Source organism: Chironomus tepperi, unplaced genomic scaffold (assembly GCF_022539635.2).
Source record: "Chironomus tepperi strain 1889 unplaced genomic scaffold, CSIRO-AGI_Ctep_v1 contig_85, whole genome shotgun sequence".
NCBI classification, from domain to species: Eukaryota; Metazoa; Arthropoda; class Insecta; order Diptera; family Chironomidae; genus Chironomus; species Chironomus tepperi.
Window position 1 is genome coordinate 7,239,551 of NW_027226207.1, and position 15,960 is coordinate 7,255,510.

The 15,960-nt window shown below is 33.9% G+C and overlaps 4 protein-coding genes across 16 annotated transcripts; 3 read left to right on the top strand and 1 right to left on the bottom strand.

The window, feature by feature from the left end:
* The first annotated feature begins 326 nt into the window (after positions 1-326).
* MED16 (mediator complex subunit 16) lies at positions 327-3,276 on the top strand. 2 transcript variants are annotated; one of them, XM_070634976.1, is made up of 5 exons: positions 327-654; positions 844-935; positions 999-2,308; positions 2,375-2,747; positions 2,807-3,276. In XM_070634976.1, exons 1-5 carry the CDS (start codon positions 397-399, stop codon positions 3,201-3,203), a joined length of 2,430 nt encoding a protein of 809 aa, XP_070491077.1. In that variant the 5' UTR covers positions 327-396; the 3' UTR covers positions 3,204-3,276. The 2 variants fall into 2 exon arrangements, with proteins under 2 accessions (XP_070491077.1, XP_070491076.1); XM_070634975.1 differs by having other exon boundaries at positions 999-2,747.
* A 167-nt stretch (positions 3,277-3,443) lies between these two features.
* LOC139085923 (fatty acid hydroxylase domain-containing protein 2-like) lies at positions 3,444-12,013 on the top strand. 12 transcript variants are annotated; one of them, XM_070634134.1, is made up of 8 exons: positions 3,461-3,538; positions 3,624-3,709; positions 3,903-4,600; positions 5,278-5,691; positions 5,752-5,901; positions 10,656-10,831; positions 10,890-11,344; positions 11,436-12,013. In XM_070634134.1, exons 6-8 carry the CDS (start codon positions 10,730-10,732, stop codon positions 11,593-11,595), a joined length of 717 nt encoding a protein of 238 aa, XP_070490235.1. In that variant the 5' UTR covers positions 3,461-3,538; positions 3,624-3,709; positions 3,903-4,600; positions 5,278-5,691; positions 5,752-5,901; positions 10,656-10,729; the 3' UTR covers positions 11,596-12,013. The 12 variants fall into 12 exon arrangements, with proteins under 12 accessions (XP_070490244.1, XP_070490233.1, XP_070490235.1 ...); XM_070634137.1 differs by having other exon boundaries at positions 3,953-4,600; XM_070634140.1 differs by having other exon boundaries at positions 4,401-4,600.
* LOC139085922 (ubiquinone biosynthesis O-methyltransferase, mitochondrial-like) lies at positions 4,482-6,114 on the bottom strand. Its single transcript, XM_070634130.1, has 2 exons — positions 5,962-6,114; positions 4,482-5,894 (listed from the first exon to the last, which is right to left on the bottom strand). The coding sequence occupies exons 1-2, from the start codon at positions 5,976-5,978 to the stop codon at positions 5,132-5,134; spliced, it is 780 nt and encodes a 259-aa protein (XP_070490231.1). The 5' UTR covers positions 5,979-6,114; the 3' UTR covers positions 4,482-5,131.
* Positions 12,014-13,481: 1,468 nt separating the features above from the next.
* Positions 13,482-15,618, top strand: LOC139086215 (fatty acid hydroxylase domain-containing protein 2-like). The gene is made up of 4 exons (XM_070634593.1): positions 13,482-13,671; positions 14,199-14,368; positions 14,504-14,958; positions 15,239-15,618. Exons 1-4 carry the CDS (start codon positions 13,533-13,535, stop codon positions 15,393-15,395), a joined length of 921 nt encoding a protein of 306 aa, XP_070490694.1. The 5' UTR covers positions 13,482-13,532; the 3' UTR covers positions 15,396-15,618.
* Positions 15,619-15,960: the final 342 nt, after the last annotated feature.

The following is a 15,960-nucleotide window of genomic DNA, read 5'->3' on the forward strand; positions in this document are numbered from 1 at the left end:
AGCCAACTAGATTTTAATCGTAACATTTTAAAACTTAATTTTTTTAACGGTCAAAAAATATTCAAATTTTTAATTCAGCAATTCAGCGCAGTTCAGCTTTGATTTGTTAGGTTAATTTACCGGCTTAGTTTAATTAAAACCAAATAAGGATCATGATTTGCAATCCTGTTAGACTAACTTAATTTTCAAACCTTTATCTACTGACCATTCAACTATGAGATGACATTTCCAATGAATTACAGAAAACTCATTTTAACTTCAGCCTTTAAAATAACGGTCATAAGAATTTTAAATTTTGAGTTTTTATTTATTTTTTATCATCAAAACAAAATTTCACAAAAAATTAATTTTAACACTTGACATACTGCAATTAACTAACTTTAAATCATCGACAACATGGAACAATTCTTCAATCTACAGCATAAAGTCGTTTTCCACCGGAAAGATGAGACATTTGGCCGGTTTGAGAACTTTTGCAAAGTTTCGTCCTCAAATGTTGTAGCATTTTCATCAGAAATTGATATTAAGACTGGATCTAAAGGTTTCTTCATTTATGTATTCGATTTGAACATTCCGTGGTGCACATACAAGATTGCTACGAGGTCTTATCCAATTACTGTGCTTGAATGGAATCAGAGTGGATGTTATTTGTTGGTAAGTATGTCATTGGCATTAAAGTCTGGATTCATGAGAGAAAATTGGAACTGATTATTGTACAAATATGCACGTCTTTATATGCAAGTAATGTTAAATAAGATCCAGAAGTTGAAATTGTCATTTTTATACTTAAAGTATGAGTTTTTGATAAAATTTTCTCGTCGCTGTATCTTTACTCACATCCAGGTCGCTGACAACTATGGAAATGTATCGATCTACACTCAGAGAAATAGCTTACTAGATGAATTTTACGAGGTTTACAGCATTAACTTTCCAAGGTAATTAATCAGCAATTTAATTCAATTCTATGAATTTCATCAATATTTCTTAATTACTTCCAGTGAAAACATCATCGCAGCGAAGTTCTTCTTCAATGGAATCAAATTTCCAAAGTATCAACACGATCAGATGCTGTACACAGACAAATATCAAAAATATAGAATCCAGCCCACTGTTAGAAACTTTGGAGCATCTCCAGCAACTGGATTTGTTGTAATTACCTCAACAGGTATTATTGGTGCTTATTCCTTTGACACAAACTCACATCCACCAACAAATAATAATGTAGAGCAGTGTAAATTCATGAAGAATCTTGGACAAAGTAGATGTCTATACACAAATGCTGATATTGCGTTCAAAAATGGACAATTTTACATTGCAGCTGCAAATAATCTGCATAAAAATCCGATCATCCAATGCTACAGAGTTCAAATTGAGAAAATTGATGAGGAACTAATCATCAACAGTAAATCACTTCCAAGCTTCTTTGTCAATGAAAATGCTGCTGCAAAAGACATGTCAGACTTGAAGTTATTTAAATTCAAATGGATGACACAGGAAGATGCTGATGGACTGATTGTACTTTCAAATCATTTAAGTGGCAGTGTTGTAGAACTCTGGACATTAAAGGAGGAATCAACGCCAATTCATAAATTATTTCAAACAAACAAAAATGAATGCTACAAGACATTGGCATGGTCAAATCAACAATCTTATAGGCACAGCAGAAAAGTTTTGGACATAATCACAACAAAGATCCAGTTTGGCATGAATTTCTATTTATTTATTGCATATCAGGATAGCTCGATCCACTGCCTGAACAGAGAAGGCATGAAGCGTGTCACAATCTCAAACATCAATTTTAGTGCATCAGCACTGGAACATCATACAAAAATTATTAAAATGACATCAAAAATGGCTGCGCTGGACATCAGTTTTATGGGAAATATGCTGTTTGCTATTGATTCCATTGGACAAGTCTCATGCTATAAAATTAATTTTGATCATCTTCTGATGAATGCTGTTCAAGCTACAAATATGCTTGAGTATTGTCTCATCAGTGGAGTTGACTCGCTTGATGTTATGCTGATGCTCAAAATGACACAGCCACAAATCATTGACTCAGTTATTGACCGAATGACTGAAAACTTCAATCGTCAGCCAAATTCAATTACTCAATTTTACTACCTTAAATTCTTAACAATGAAGATTAATTTGTATCGAATGTCAATCTCTGGACAGAGTAAGGCACATGATCTTATTTGCCTGTTGAACTTGATTTCTATATCTACAGCATTTAAGTCTTTATTAAGACCTGCTGCACCAGCTGATTTGATGACATTTAAGAATGGTCCAGCTGAGAATTTATCAAGTAAGTTTGGAACAGATTTAAGTAAAGCAGCTCGTAGCGTAATTTCTATTTTATATCCATTTCCAGTGATCCTATCAGAAACGACAGTCAATAATGCCGATGTTGATAAGGTTCTCCTTAATTTGGAAGCTAAGGACTTCACAGTTGAGCCATCAACTTTACAATCCCTACAGCAACTGATTCAATTTGTTGCTGATTTGGCACTGAATATTTTGGTGAAATTGCCCGAAGGAAAGACATTCCTGAACACGAACAAGACTACGGGAGATTTATCGGACTTCACAGCATTGAATACGATTCGAGAATTGTTGGTCATGATAAGAATTTGGGGACTTCTTCAGCCTCAATGTCTTCCAATATTCTCACGATCAGCTGACAATTTGGATATTTTAGCAACTTTATTCCGGTTACTAACGAAATTGTCTCCTAAGCCTGACTGGTAAGTTAATCCTCATGAAGTCTATCCAACAATATTCTAAATTTATTCCATTTACACAGCCCGGACGAGCAACTTCTCGATGAATGCTGTCTGCTTCCAAGTCAAGTACTAATCCCACAAGTTCATCTTAATACACCAAAAACGTCACTTTCGTCTCCACTTCTCAGTAATTTGCCACTTCCATTACAACTCACATACTTTGTTGAACATGAAGCACTGGACTTTACCCCAGACATTCATTATGTGGAAGGATGTCTAATGAATCACAGCTTAATAGACTCAATAAGGTACCTTCATGTCAACAAAAATACAAGCAATTTAAGGAGATGTGTACGATGTGGTGCTACATCTATATACAAATCAAACATGAAGATATCGACAGCTATGAAGGCATGGGAAAATCGTTGGGATGTTTGTAACTTTTGTGGTGGAAAGTGGAAGACTGAAAAGGTTTAGATTCATAAGATAATATTCAAAATGTATTTAATAAATATGATTTTTTATAAAAAAAAATTAAAATATTAAAGGATGTCAAGAAGAATGATTTAGTCTTAATTAGTGACCAATGAACAGAAATTAGTGAAAAGGCCACTCTCATCAAATTTCCAAAAGAACTGGTTAGTTGATAATTTATCATCTTTCGTTTAATATTTTTATAGCTCCTAGTTCTTGTATCATACATATTTAGTCTGTTTAGTAACTTCAAACAATAAACATCTTTGTTATTATTATAAAGCCGTGTGGCATAGTGGGAGATTGATCTAGAATTGCAAAACAGACACCTGTGACAGGCAAAAACCGTTCAATTTCTTGATAATTTATATGCTTTGTTAGAAAGCAATTATCGAGAATTTGTACGGTTTTTGTCTGTCACAGGTGCCTCATTGGCTACTCTAGATTGTTATTGAGTCGGGATCGAGATTGAAGCTATTTCAAGAAATAGCTATTCACTTGACATTTAGGTCATTATCAGTGTCAAACTCTAAATCTTCCCACATATTGTAAATTTAGTCATTATATCCAAAACGGTTTTGTAAAATTTAAGTCAAAGCTTTCTATTGAGAAGCTTTATTGTGTTTAATTTTGGTGATGATGCTTAAATGCTTAGAAAAACAAAGCTTCCTCAAAATGATTAAAAGTGTTTCATACCCACAGCTTAAATTGTGGCCTTGGTAGTATTTGTCGCGATGATTTACTGCTTTCAGTTCCTGAGTAAATTAAAATTGCAAATTTTGAATAAATAATTAATATAAAGTGGATCTATTCAGCTATTACGTTAAGGAAGAGGGGATGGGGGTTAAATTTTATTTGGTCCACAAGATGCACCATTCATTCATAAGATGCCCTAGTCATCCACAAGATGCCTCAGCAAAAAGGTTGACAGTATCGGACCTTATGGATGATAAGAGATCTCAAGGAAGACCAAAAAACTCCTGGATTGGATGAGTAGAAAAGGACTTAAGTCCTCAACATTCCGAACTTGCAGAAGTTCTCATAAGACAGAGCCGGCTTTTCTTCTTGCTTTCTCACTAGCGTTCTCATCAACACATCCAAGTCCAGAAGTAACAATCTGTAACGGAACAAGTGAACGGTCCCACACCGAATTTGGCAAAAAAATATTTGCTATTCTGAACTGGTTTTTTTTTTTTGTAGAAAGCGTTAATGGCACTAGTTTCAAATTTGAAGACAGGATTTCAGTATAAACTTGAATGTGATAATCTAAAGACATAAGTGTTTTTATATAAAAAGAAATAAGACTTTATTCTTAAAAGTTTGGTGCTAAATGTCAGCTAATGCAAAATATTCAAAATGCAAAGGAGATAACATAGTCTGCAAAAAATAAGACCATACAGGTAATAGTGTAGCACAGACACAGACTTAAAAAGTAATAAATTCCAAAAGATGAAATACTTGACAAATTTAAATATTCATCGAATATGACCAGAGTTGCAAAACAGGCACCTGCCACAGGAAAAAGCCGTACAATTTCATGATAATTTCACAAGTGTCTGTTATGGGGGCTGTTCACATATTATGTAACTCGATAACCAAATATCCATAGAATATTGCTTGAGTAGTAACAAAATATCGACCCTTTACACCCTTCCCCATAATAGCGTTACATAATAAGTGAACGGACCCCTATTTATAGATTATTATATTTACGTATACATTGGTCGACTTTATGTCTGGCAAAGTCGAAACCAAAAAAATTTTGTAGGTAGGAGGGGTTGAAATATATAAGCGTCCCATTAACCCCATCCTCTTTTGGATAAACCCAAGTAAATTCAAGAACAACTCCCCTTTCCCATGAATATATCCCAGAAGACGCTTCTGGGACTTGACAGAGGTCAAGTAATAATCATGACAGCATTATTAACATTCTACTTCTCTTTCTTATTATCTTGCTTTACTGCCTGTAGAAAATAGTGTATTCCTGCATATCTTATAAAGTTAAAATAATTAAAGAATGGAGTATACCAAATTCCCCGTACAGACACAGTTTTACAATTCTTTTCTTCCAATATAGTCTCAACTTCCGATGGTCTAATGAAATGCCACCAATCGTGAGAGGCTCTTTGGATGATATTGAGAATGTATTCGGCTATGAACTTTACCATTATCAATGAGAATATAGTTCTGTTGGGTGTTGTAATGAAAATACTTCCATTTGGCTTCAAGCACTTTGTTAGCTCTTGAAGGAATGCTTTTTGGTCCGGAACATGCTCAACAACTTCACTGGCAACAATTGCATCATATTTATCAGCATTCTTGATTGAATGTTCCTCAACATACTCGGAAATGTACTCGACATTTATTGGCTGTCCTTTAATGTGATCTCTAGCAACTCTAATCAATTCTTCAGATGGTTCCAATCCAGTCACATTTGCATCCAATTTTGCTAATGCTTCCGTAAGAACTCCAGCTCCACATCCAACATCAAGTATACTGATTCCTTTAAATACATCCGGCTTATCTCTATCTTCAGCTTTTATCATTCCAGTGTTAATAAGTCCATCACGGATGAACTCTACTCTCAATGGATTCATGGAATGTAGAAGAATTTGAATTCCGCGGGGATCCCACCATTCCAATGATACTTTTTCCAAATGCTTAATATTTTCTTCATCCACATTCCAGCCATCTCTGTAAGGTAAGTGGGATATAAAATCTATTAAAATCAGCTTTATAGCTTTTTTATGGTTTTTATTACTTTTTAGGTATTTCCATTTTTCAAGAATTAACACTTAATAAAACTTATATTCAATTGCTGCTAATTCAAACGTCTGACTGCTACTGAGTGTGGTACTAAAATAACTAATTTTTGCACAAGACATCCTCATTAAGATTTGTCCTTCAAATCATATGTATCAGTAGTGCTCAACACTTTACGTAACACATATGAATACCCTGCCAAAAAAAATACTGCACGTGTGAAATGAAAAGAAAATATTTGCTAAGCACTGTCTTTATGTGTGCTGTAAAATATTAAAATATAGTTTTTAATATAACAGGTTTTTATTGATATATTTCTTGCGAAGATCAAGATAAAGAATGAATTTAGAGCTGTTAAGTTGTTACGTAACGCTTTTAGAGAGGGTAGAGGGATTTGTAATGCTTGAAGGGTGCAGCCTTATGAACTTGAGGCACTGCGATTATTAATGTGTTGAAAAATACCCTTTTACTTATAGACTTACAGTTTACAGTGGGATCCGAACCACTTGCAAGCTCTGCACATTGCAAAAGACACGAGTACGTCATAAGACCTGATGTATCCTGCAATGTATTTAGTTACAACTCTTATGCGCAAGAAAGTCATCCACATACTAGTTTATCCTTGTATACCTAGCAGTAGAGACACATTATGTGCTCATGTCCTCAAAACTGCATCCAACACACGAACCGAGCTTCGTAACTAGAACGGTGAAATGGAAAAAAGAGCTTCGAAAATTAGACATGAACTGGCACGTAAGACCAACGCTCTACCATTTGGGTCATTAATGTCATTTCACCTGTTAGTGAGAGGGAAAGAGATATTGATAAGCCATAAAAAATGAAAATTATGGACAGAGAAGTTAAAAAATCGATTTTTTTGCGTCAAATATTAAGTCAACGATCTTATATGGAATTTGGCGGAAGAGCATTTAATTATTATATATTGAGGCCGTTCACCTGAGATTGAGTTTTTGTGTTTAGTTATAATTCCCTTTATTCGTTTTATGTAAAATCACAAGGCATCCTTCACATCTAACAGTGAACTTAACAATTTTCGATACAGAATTCGAGTCGACTTCGAGATCTGGAACTTAATACTAGCGATTACTCTGAACTAGCGATTACTTAGTGATTCTAAGCGAAATTCCATCATAGGCACTAACAATCATGGTGGTGTAGCTACACAGTCAACCTTTTTGTTTAAGGTAATAAGTTTGAAAGCAAATTTCTCACCAACATGCTATTTTTTGCTGTGAAACAAATTCCTGCTTAGTCAGTTCGTTGACATTCATAATTATTCAACCAAAAACCATGAAAAATTTGCAACTAAACATTGTCTAATTGAGTCATGTTGCAATTAGAAACTGTTTACAAACTGCTGCAAACTAATGAACACAAAATTTCTATGTTAAAACATTTAAACATCTTCTTCAGCAAATTAAAGCATTCCATTCATTTTGCATAATTAAATGCCGTCTTAAAGAAGATTAATGTGCCATATTCAAGGTCATATGGAGATTTATAACACATCTTTTAATTTGCTATAAATAAATGAGCTTTTAAATCAAAAAAAAAAAAAATACTAAAAGCACAATCTGCATTGTAAAGCTTAAGATTTCGGCACGGAGTTAATAAAGGATTTCAGACTCTAATAAAAGGCACATAAGAATAACACAATTTACAGAAACAATCCTCCGACTTGGAGCCTAGGTTGCTCCAAAAGGATTTCCATCTGACTCTATTGCTGACCGAATCATAAAGTTTGTACAAATTCTCAGTTTGGACATCAAACTGGCTTTCCTACATTACCGTATAGCAAGCTTGTGTTTCTCCCTCAGCTGCAATACTATTCCGCTTTCGAAGTGTGTGACCTATGCTTTTTCGATATCGGAACCGGGTCCCATCCCGGAAAAGTCCCGTTCTTAGTCCTACAGATCTTCCGTGACCGGGATTTTGGATCGTGATGTCTTCCTGTAGGGCGGTCATCTGCTGTATTTTTGCCAGGACGCTGCTGTACTTTTCAGCCTCGTTGACAAAGCCTCAAAATGTCCCGATTTTTTCCAAAAGTGTCCCGATATTTTGTGAAAATCCTCTGGCCATCCTTCTTCCTGACCAGCATAAATTGTCTTAATGATTAGTAATTTTGAGCATTTTTTCTCAAATCTAGATCATACGGAAGATCTTTAATTCTCAATAAAAGCTTTGCACAGACAACATCTAAATTTTTTCTCTTTTTCTCTCCGTTTGAGTCTCGCATTACAAGTTTTGGAATCACCCAGAAATACGAGACGAAAAAAATCAAAACAAACAAGAAGTAAAGACGCAAGCTTACAAAAATAACTATGCATAATTTTGACCTAACCTAATATTTCCGGTTGCAAAACAGTTTATTAAGGATGAAAACAAACCTTGAATTAATTCTGTGGAATTTCGCATTTTCTCCGACATCTGCTTTACAAGGTCTTTTGTGTTTACTTTACGGCAACATGGATGACGCATTGAACACTTGTGAGATTTCGATCGAGGATAACTATCAAGTATAGCCGGGGAAAATAAATGGTTGATCACAGCTGGCACAATATCAATAAGGAAAATTTTATTTTGTACATATGTAGGAATTGGACATGAGATCTATAACTATGCTGTATGTTGATGAGTTCAAGACATGCGTAAAAAATGCGTTGATATCTATTGACTGTTTTAAGCACGACTATTAAGGCAATTTTTTAAGTTCCTATATCCTCCAAATATATATGATCATAAATTGATTAAGATTAGTTTAGATTTAAAGGTGGAAGCATAAAGTCACAAGATAATAATTAACTAGAAATAATGCAAAAATTGTTTAGAACAGTTCCAACTTATTTTTGGTTCTCTACGATATGGAGCATTTCTAAATTATTTCAAAGGATTCTTGGTCAGAATAAAACAGTTTGGGAGTTGATTTGGGATAGAAGCTTAATATATTATGGTATGTTGGCAAAAATTGAGTAGCATATGTCGAGTAATCTGTTCAAAATCTGATACTACGGTCGACGTGAATCTGGTACGGTCCATGATTCAGACCACATACGACGCCAACCTAGAGTCACGCTAGCCTGAGGTCGGATATGTGATCGACTAACAGATTTGTGTATTTCTTATAAGTTATTCTATTAAGTTTTCTACATGCTATTGGAAGGATGATTTGTGGCTACAAAGAATTTGACTTAGGGTATGTTCGGACGCCGAGCTCAGTAGTGGGACCTTTTTATTATTCGTGGTAACGATATATATATCCATATTTTGGCATGTTGGAAGTCCATTTGTTGTTGGGGATGAAGGTGTTGGACTGATAAGTGGACAGTTCAATCAGTTGGGTTTACACAATTTTGTTAATCAAAATTGCTTACCACTGAACTTAAAGAACGTCCGAATGCTTATGGGTTGTTATTGAGAACAAATTTTGCTTATGATTCCAATAAAAAAGCATAATGGTGGAAGAAGAGGGATCTACAAACATTATTTTTTTGGGTTTTGTTGCTTCCAAATATTTCCTGACTGGATATACCCAAGATATACCAGAACACTGCAATCTATCACCTCAAAATGTATTTCCTATACAATTAAATTACTAAAACAAAACTTGATTAATTGAACAATTCTGAGCTCAAAATTTCCATAAATTTTGGGTTTTTCCTGCTAGTTCTTTTATTTCCTTTGTGTCAAATTTGCATGCAAGTCATTCAATACATGATTGATTATAAGTTAGTATTACTATTTGTTATGGTCATTTAAGAGAAATCCCAAAGATGAATAGAACCTCGTTGTAATTAAAACAAAGCCATGCTATCTACGATATCTACAATAGTTAAGGATTTTTTCACAAACAAGTTTCCGACAGCGCGCTTAGAATTGACAGCAGTGGATGTTTCTGATTTTCAATTTAAGCATGCAGTGTTTAATTGACCGTAAAGAAATACAGTCGTGAAAATTTCGGAAAATAATGCAAATAATTTTTAGAACAGTTCCAATTTATTTTTGGTTCTTGACATTATGGGCTATTTCGAAAGTAGCTCAGTATTTGCTTAATCAGGATAAAACAGTTTGGGAAATAATTTGGAAAATTAGTTTAATTAATTGCGGTATGTTATTAACTATGAATTAAATGCAAAATATTAGTTGGATTCTTGTTGCTCGTTCAATCCAATTTGATGGATATTTTGAAAACAATCACGAGTGAAATAAGTGAAAATGGCTCTGTCATGGAAATTTAAAGGCTCTATTAGGAATTATATGGAATTTGCCTACTTTTGACAGGCAAATAGATGCCAAACGAAGGGAGCTTCCATTTCTGAGCGACACAAATTAAGAAGGATATACCAAGGAGTTTTTACGTCCTGCCAAAAATAGGCAGCTTCCATTTGGTATTGATAATAGACATTTAGCTGCGTGGCGATACATTCTTCATTTGTGTGGCTCGAGATTGACATTTTACAATAAATCATACGTGAAAAACTGCACACGCAGAAATGCAAACACGTTGAATAGCATCCGAAATTTTGATTTACTCAAATTATCATTCCTTTCTACTCCAAATTTATAAAATTCTACCTTTCTATCTTAACTGTCTGACTTAACTGGATGCAGCATATATATCAAATTCCCTGAAGAAATACGATTTTCCAAAAATTATTGCTTATCTTTTTTCAGATTATGATGAGTTCCGTCTATTTGTTTATGGAGTTGTGGTCACCTCAAGTATTGCAAGTGGCTCCGTCATCTTGATGTTCTCTTTATTCGATTTTATGCAAAAGCCAGCATTTATACGAAAATATAAAGTAAATCCACACACAAATGAGCCTCCAGATTTTATGAAGTTTGTTAAGGTATAACAAGTTGTGGCTGTTTTAGAATTTGTGATTTTTTTAATACTTTAATCCACAGGTTGTCACCTTTTCCAGTTCTATTGGATTAGCACTATTGGTACCTACTTGTATTGCAACTTACTATGGACTTAAATGGAGAGGAATTCAAGACATTCATGCTTTACCAAATGTTCAAACTGTGCTCATCTCATGCTTCATAAATGATCATATCGTCGATATTGGAACTTACATTTCCCACCGTACTCTTCATCATAAACGTCTATATAAGCACTTCCATAAAATTCATCATGAATATAAATCAACAATTGCTGTGTCTGTTCTATATTCACATCCTATTGAGCATATATTTGCACATTTAATTCCAATTGCTTTAAGTATAATCATTATGAGATGTCATTTTGCAACAGCTTGGATATCTGTAATGTCATTCTTGATCTCGTCAACTATTAATCATTCCGGTTATCATTTGCCGTTCCTAAATTCACCAGAGTTTCATGATTTTCATCATATGAAGTAAGTTTGATGTACGAGGGCCCATTGCCGCATATCCTTCGAAACCTTCTGCCTATATCCTTTTACTAATTTTATATCCCTTTTTGTACAGATTCGACTCCAACTACAGTGGATTTGGACTTATGGATTGGATCTTTGGAACTGATAAAGCATACAAGAATTCAGTCTATCAAAAACGTGATAGGCTTTTATTGTCACTGAAATCAGCACATGAATTATATTCTGAAGAAAAAAGCGAGAAAATTCAATAGATTTTATTTAAATTAGTGTTACTCAAGTTACACTTAGACAGATTGCCCACCACTATACTACTAAGTAGCGACGCGATTTCAAATGTGTCGCGTACAGCTTGCCGATACAACAAATAAACAAAATATAGGATTTTTATCCCAAATTTAGGAATATTACATAATTAGGAAAGATTTTTGAATTGCTGCTTGCTAAAGAAGTTAAGAACTACTGTTTAAGGCTTAAAGGATGTATACTATTAAAATAACCACTTTTAGTCAATTATTATTAATATCTTTTGATGTTTAAAGTTCAAAAACACGTTCAAAATTCATGAATATTCATATGAAGTTCAAATTTTGAACTTATAAATGTAAACAAAACCAGGAAACGAGATCAAAAATGAAAATAAAAAAAAAAATATTGAAAAATAATAATAAATTTGGACTTTTTATTGACATTATCTAACTGATGAAACTGAATATTAATTGTCATGAATGATGGCATGTGCTGAATATACGAAAGTTTGTAGATGAATGGAATAAATTAGTCAATTGATTTAAAATTTGACATTATTCCTTTGTGGTTCTGACTTAGTGCCAAATTCTTTTTAGACCCATCACCAAGTCAGCCTAATGCCGGATTTTAATCCATCAATTGACATATGCGTGTCTCCATATTCGTTGAATAGTTTCTCATTTCAATCTTGGACCTTGGATCGATCACTCAACATCTATTAATTATACGTAAATCATGACAACATGACCAAGTGTTTTTCGGGATAGATATAGCTTATCATAAATTCTCAACAGTTTCCTGATGCGTGCTAATTAATTGCTTTGTTTTTCGCAAAAAAGCATGTCCTTCAAAGAAATATTTTAATTACATTTTTCCATTAGAAAAACCCAGGTGTAGAATATGTTTTTGATCATCCTAATATGTGATCATAGATATAATAAAGTTTGCATAAATATGTAAGATCGTCATTTCGCGAAGCTACTAACAATCATAAATTGTAATAAATTAGATAAGCCTTGACTTAGACCATGTCAACAAATGGATATGTTTGTCACTAGAATATAAAATGGATTAGACAGTTGAGGTTATCTACTTCGGATATGATATGATTTCTTTAATTATTCATCCTTCCTGTTAAGACGATCTGTAGGACAAATGACGTAGATATAGAGAATAATACGATCCCAGGTCCATAAGAATTTTGGTGGTAAGCCTCGACCGAAACCGCCGCAGCACATGGTTCATAGCATTTTAGGAAATTTATGGTCATATCAAAAGATGCAGCATTTGAAATAGAATTTTAAGATTCTTAGAGCAGCAAGATCTGTACACTAGCGCCATCTATTTTTGAATAATATTTTGTGGCTACACATTATTGGGTATCGTATTACAAATGCTGATGTTAATATTAAAAGATTGTAGCTTAAATGGAAATATTCAATGATTTTTGAGTATTTAGATCACCTGACTAAACCAAATTTGAAACACTTTGCTTGCCTATTACTTCGCAGAGGCGCATAACTAGGACATGACAAAATCGTAAGCTATTCAGAACATTGAAATCCAAAATTGCACTCTATTGGATTAACGAGTAAGAGTTCGCCAGATCACCACATTCACTAGATCTGCAGATTATAGTAGTCATTAGAACCCATCAGAATGACATTCCTGCCTGATCATATTATGCAGCATTTATATTATTAAAATATCTTACTTTACTACAGTTTTGGGCAATCTATATGAAGTGGTTCGACACTTACCATCAAGGTGTGCCGCATAAAATAACAGGCTGCCCACAACTGCCTTAATATGACTTGACAGTTTAGAATTTTATTTGGGGAAATTTTTGAGAATTGGAAATGATTGAGATTGCAGTTTTGATTCTATTGTGAAGAATAAAAGACGTAAAAAATTTTGGATTGTCAATTTTTTTATTAAAATAATGCAAATAATCTTTAGAACAGCTCCAGTTTATTTCTGGATGTTCACAATTTGGTGCATTTCAAAAGTATTTCAGTGCATCTATAAACAGGAGAAAACAGTCTGGGAATTGATTTGGGATCAAAGTTTGATATATTTTGGTATGTAAATCTAGTTGAGTGGTGAACAACCTTTTATTTTTCGCGGCACAACTTGGTGGTAAGCCTCGACTGAGATTGGAAATGATAAACGGCTCATGACATTTTCAAAATATGATGGTAGCACACCAGTATGTCACGGTATACAGGTTGCCCACCACTGATCTAGTTAATCAAAGATTCTTAATAGTCACTTAATTCAACCGTCATTCAACAAGTCATAATAGACATTTTTCAGTCTTACTAGACATGAAAATCAATTGAAATCCATCGGCATGAGTTCTTGTGTCTTCAGCTTTTGATCATTTTCCATTTAAAGTCATTTTATTTATTATTTAATATAAAGGAAAATCCCAAGATTGACAGAGTTATGTGACCGGTTGACAAACAGACAGAATCCCGATCGACCCAAATTATTCAAGACAATCAAATGGCCGCCAGAAACTGTCCAAGTGACAATTTTCCTGTTAAATGCCATAAAAAATTAATTTATCTAACATAAATCTCTCTCTTATTATATCCATACCCAGATGAATACAATTTGTTCGTAGATGGAATATTAATCATATCATCAATTAGCACCTTTTGGTTATTGGCGATGTATTCTATATTTGATTTCACTCAAAAGCCTGCATTTATCCGCAAATATAAAGTTAATCCAAATACAAATGAGCCTCCGGATCATAGAAAGTTCATTAAGGTATGGATGTCCCAAGCAGGCAAAGAGACCGCTTTTAGGTACTGTAGTTGTATATTCTGAACCATGAAAGCATGCTTTATGTCTGTTAGGGTGCTTAATTATTAGGAACCAAGTTAAAAGTTCATTTACTTGCAGGTTCTTGTATGCTCTACATTCAGTGGATTTTTTGTCGCAAGACCAGCTATTATTTTAATATATTTTGGACTTAAAGTTCGGGGAATTCCAGACATTCGAGTACTGCCAAATATTCAAAATGTTCTAATCACATGCTTCATAAATGATCATCTCTTGGATATTGTTGCTTACACTGTCCATCGCTTACTGCATCACAGATTAATTTACAAACATATTCATAAAAAACATCATGAATATAAATCAACAATTGCAGTAGCAGGACTTCATACACATCCATTAGAGCAGCTTTTCTTAGGCATTATGCCATTGGGATTAGGCTATATTACTTTAAGATGTCATATTGCCACGGCATGGATTCACATTTTATCATCAGTAATTAACTCAACTATCACACATTCTGGCTATCATTTGCCATTTTTAGGGTCACCTGCGTTCCACGATTATCATCATGTTAAGTGAGTTCACGTGATATATTAGGAAGGGATTGTGCGACATTCTGGTCATGCAAATGTCCATATCCCCCAAATGTTACATCCCGAACAGCACAGTGTTAAGAGCAAGAAGCAAATTTGCCAGTGGCGGCTGATTCACATGATTGTGCTGCTCGGGATACAATCGGCAATCACTAGCCGTTTCAGATAATATTGGATAATCATCCACTTGAGACTGTCGTTCAAGCCAAAGTCATTTTGACAGCCAGCTCTAATTGTGAATGACTTTATATTTTAATTTCAGATTTGACTGCAACTATAGCATATTAGGATTAATGGATCGAATCTTTAGAACAGATAAAGCTTATAGGAATTCAATTTATGAAAGACGTGATATAGTATTGATGTCATTTGAGTCAACGAGAGAATTATATCCAGATGTGAATGATAAAGTATTGTAAAATGGAAAAAAAATGTTGCTTATTATAAGCATCAATAGATGCAATGACGAACCTTCATCCAGAACAATAGATGAAATCGAGTTTCAGCGTCTTGTTTGAAATGGTAGTCCAACTTACCTGGTCACATCCCTCAAAAAATTATTTATCATAAATTATGTTTGCTATCCAAAAACTGTTCATTCCTAACGAATTTGTAAATTTCGAATAAAAGTTTCTTTTTAAAAAAAAAGCTTATTTTTAGTACAAAGCGTGTAACAATATAAAAATTTAGTCAACTAATCGCAGCCTGTTCCACTTGAGGTGATTTTAAGGGTGTCAATAGTCAACTAGTTATTGTGACACCGACTAAGCGGTCATTGCTTCGAGACTAGGTAGGAGACCTATTACACATGCAGTGGAAAAATAGCTTTCAGCCTGCCTTTGTAGGCTAAAGTCAATATGATGATAAAAGCTGACTATCATTAACCATGAAGAGGCATATAAAACACGGTTTTTGTCTTTAGGATTGAATTACTTCTTTCATACCTAAATCTACAAAATTTTGAATATATTTAATTGAGAAAGG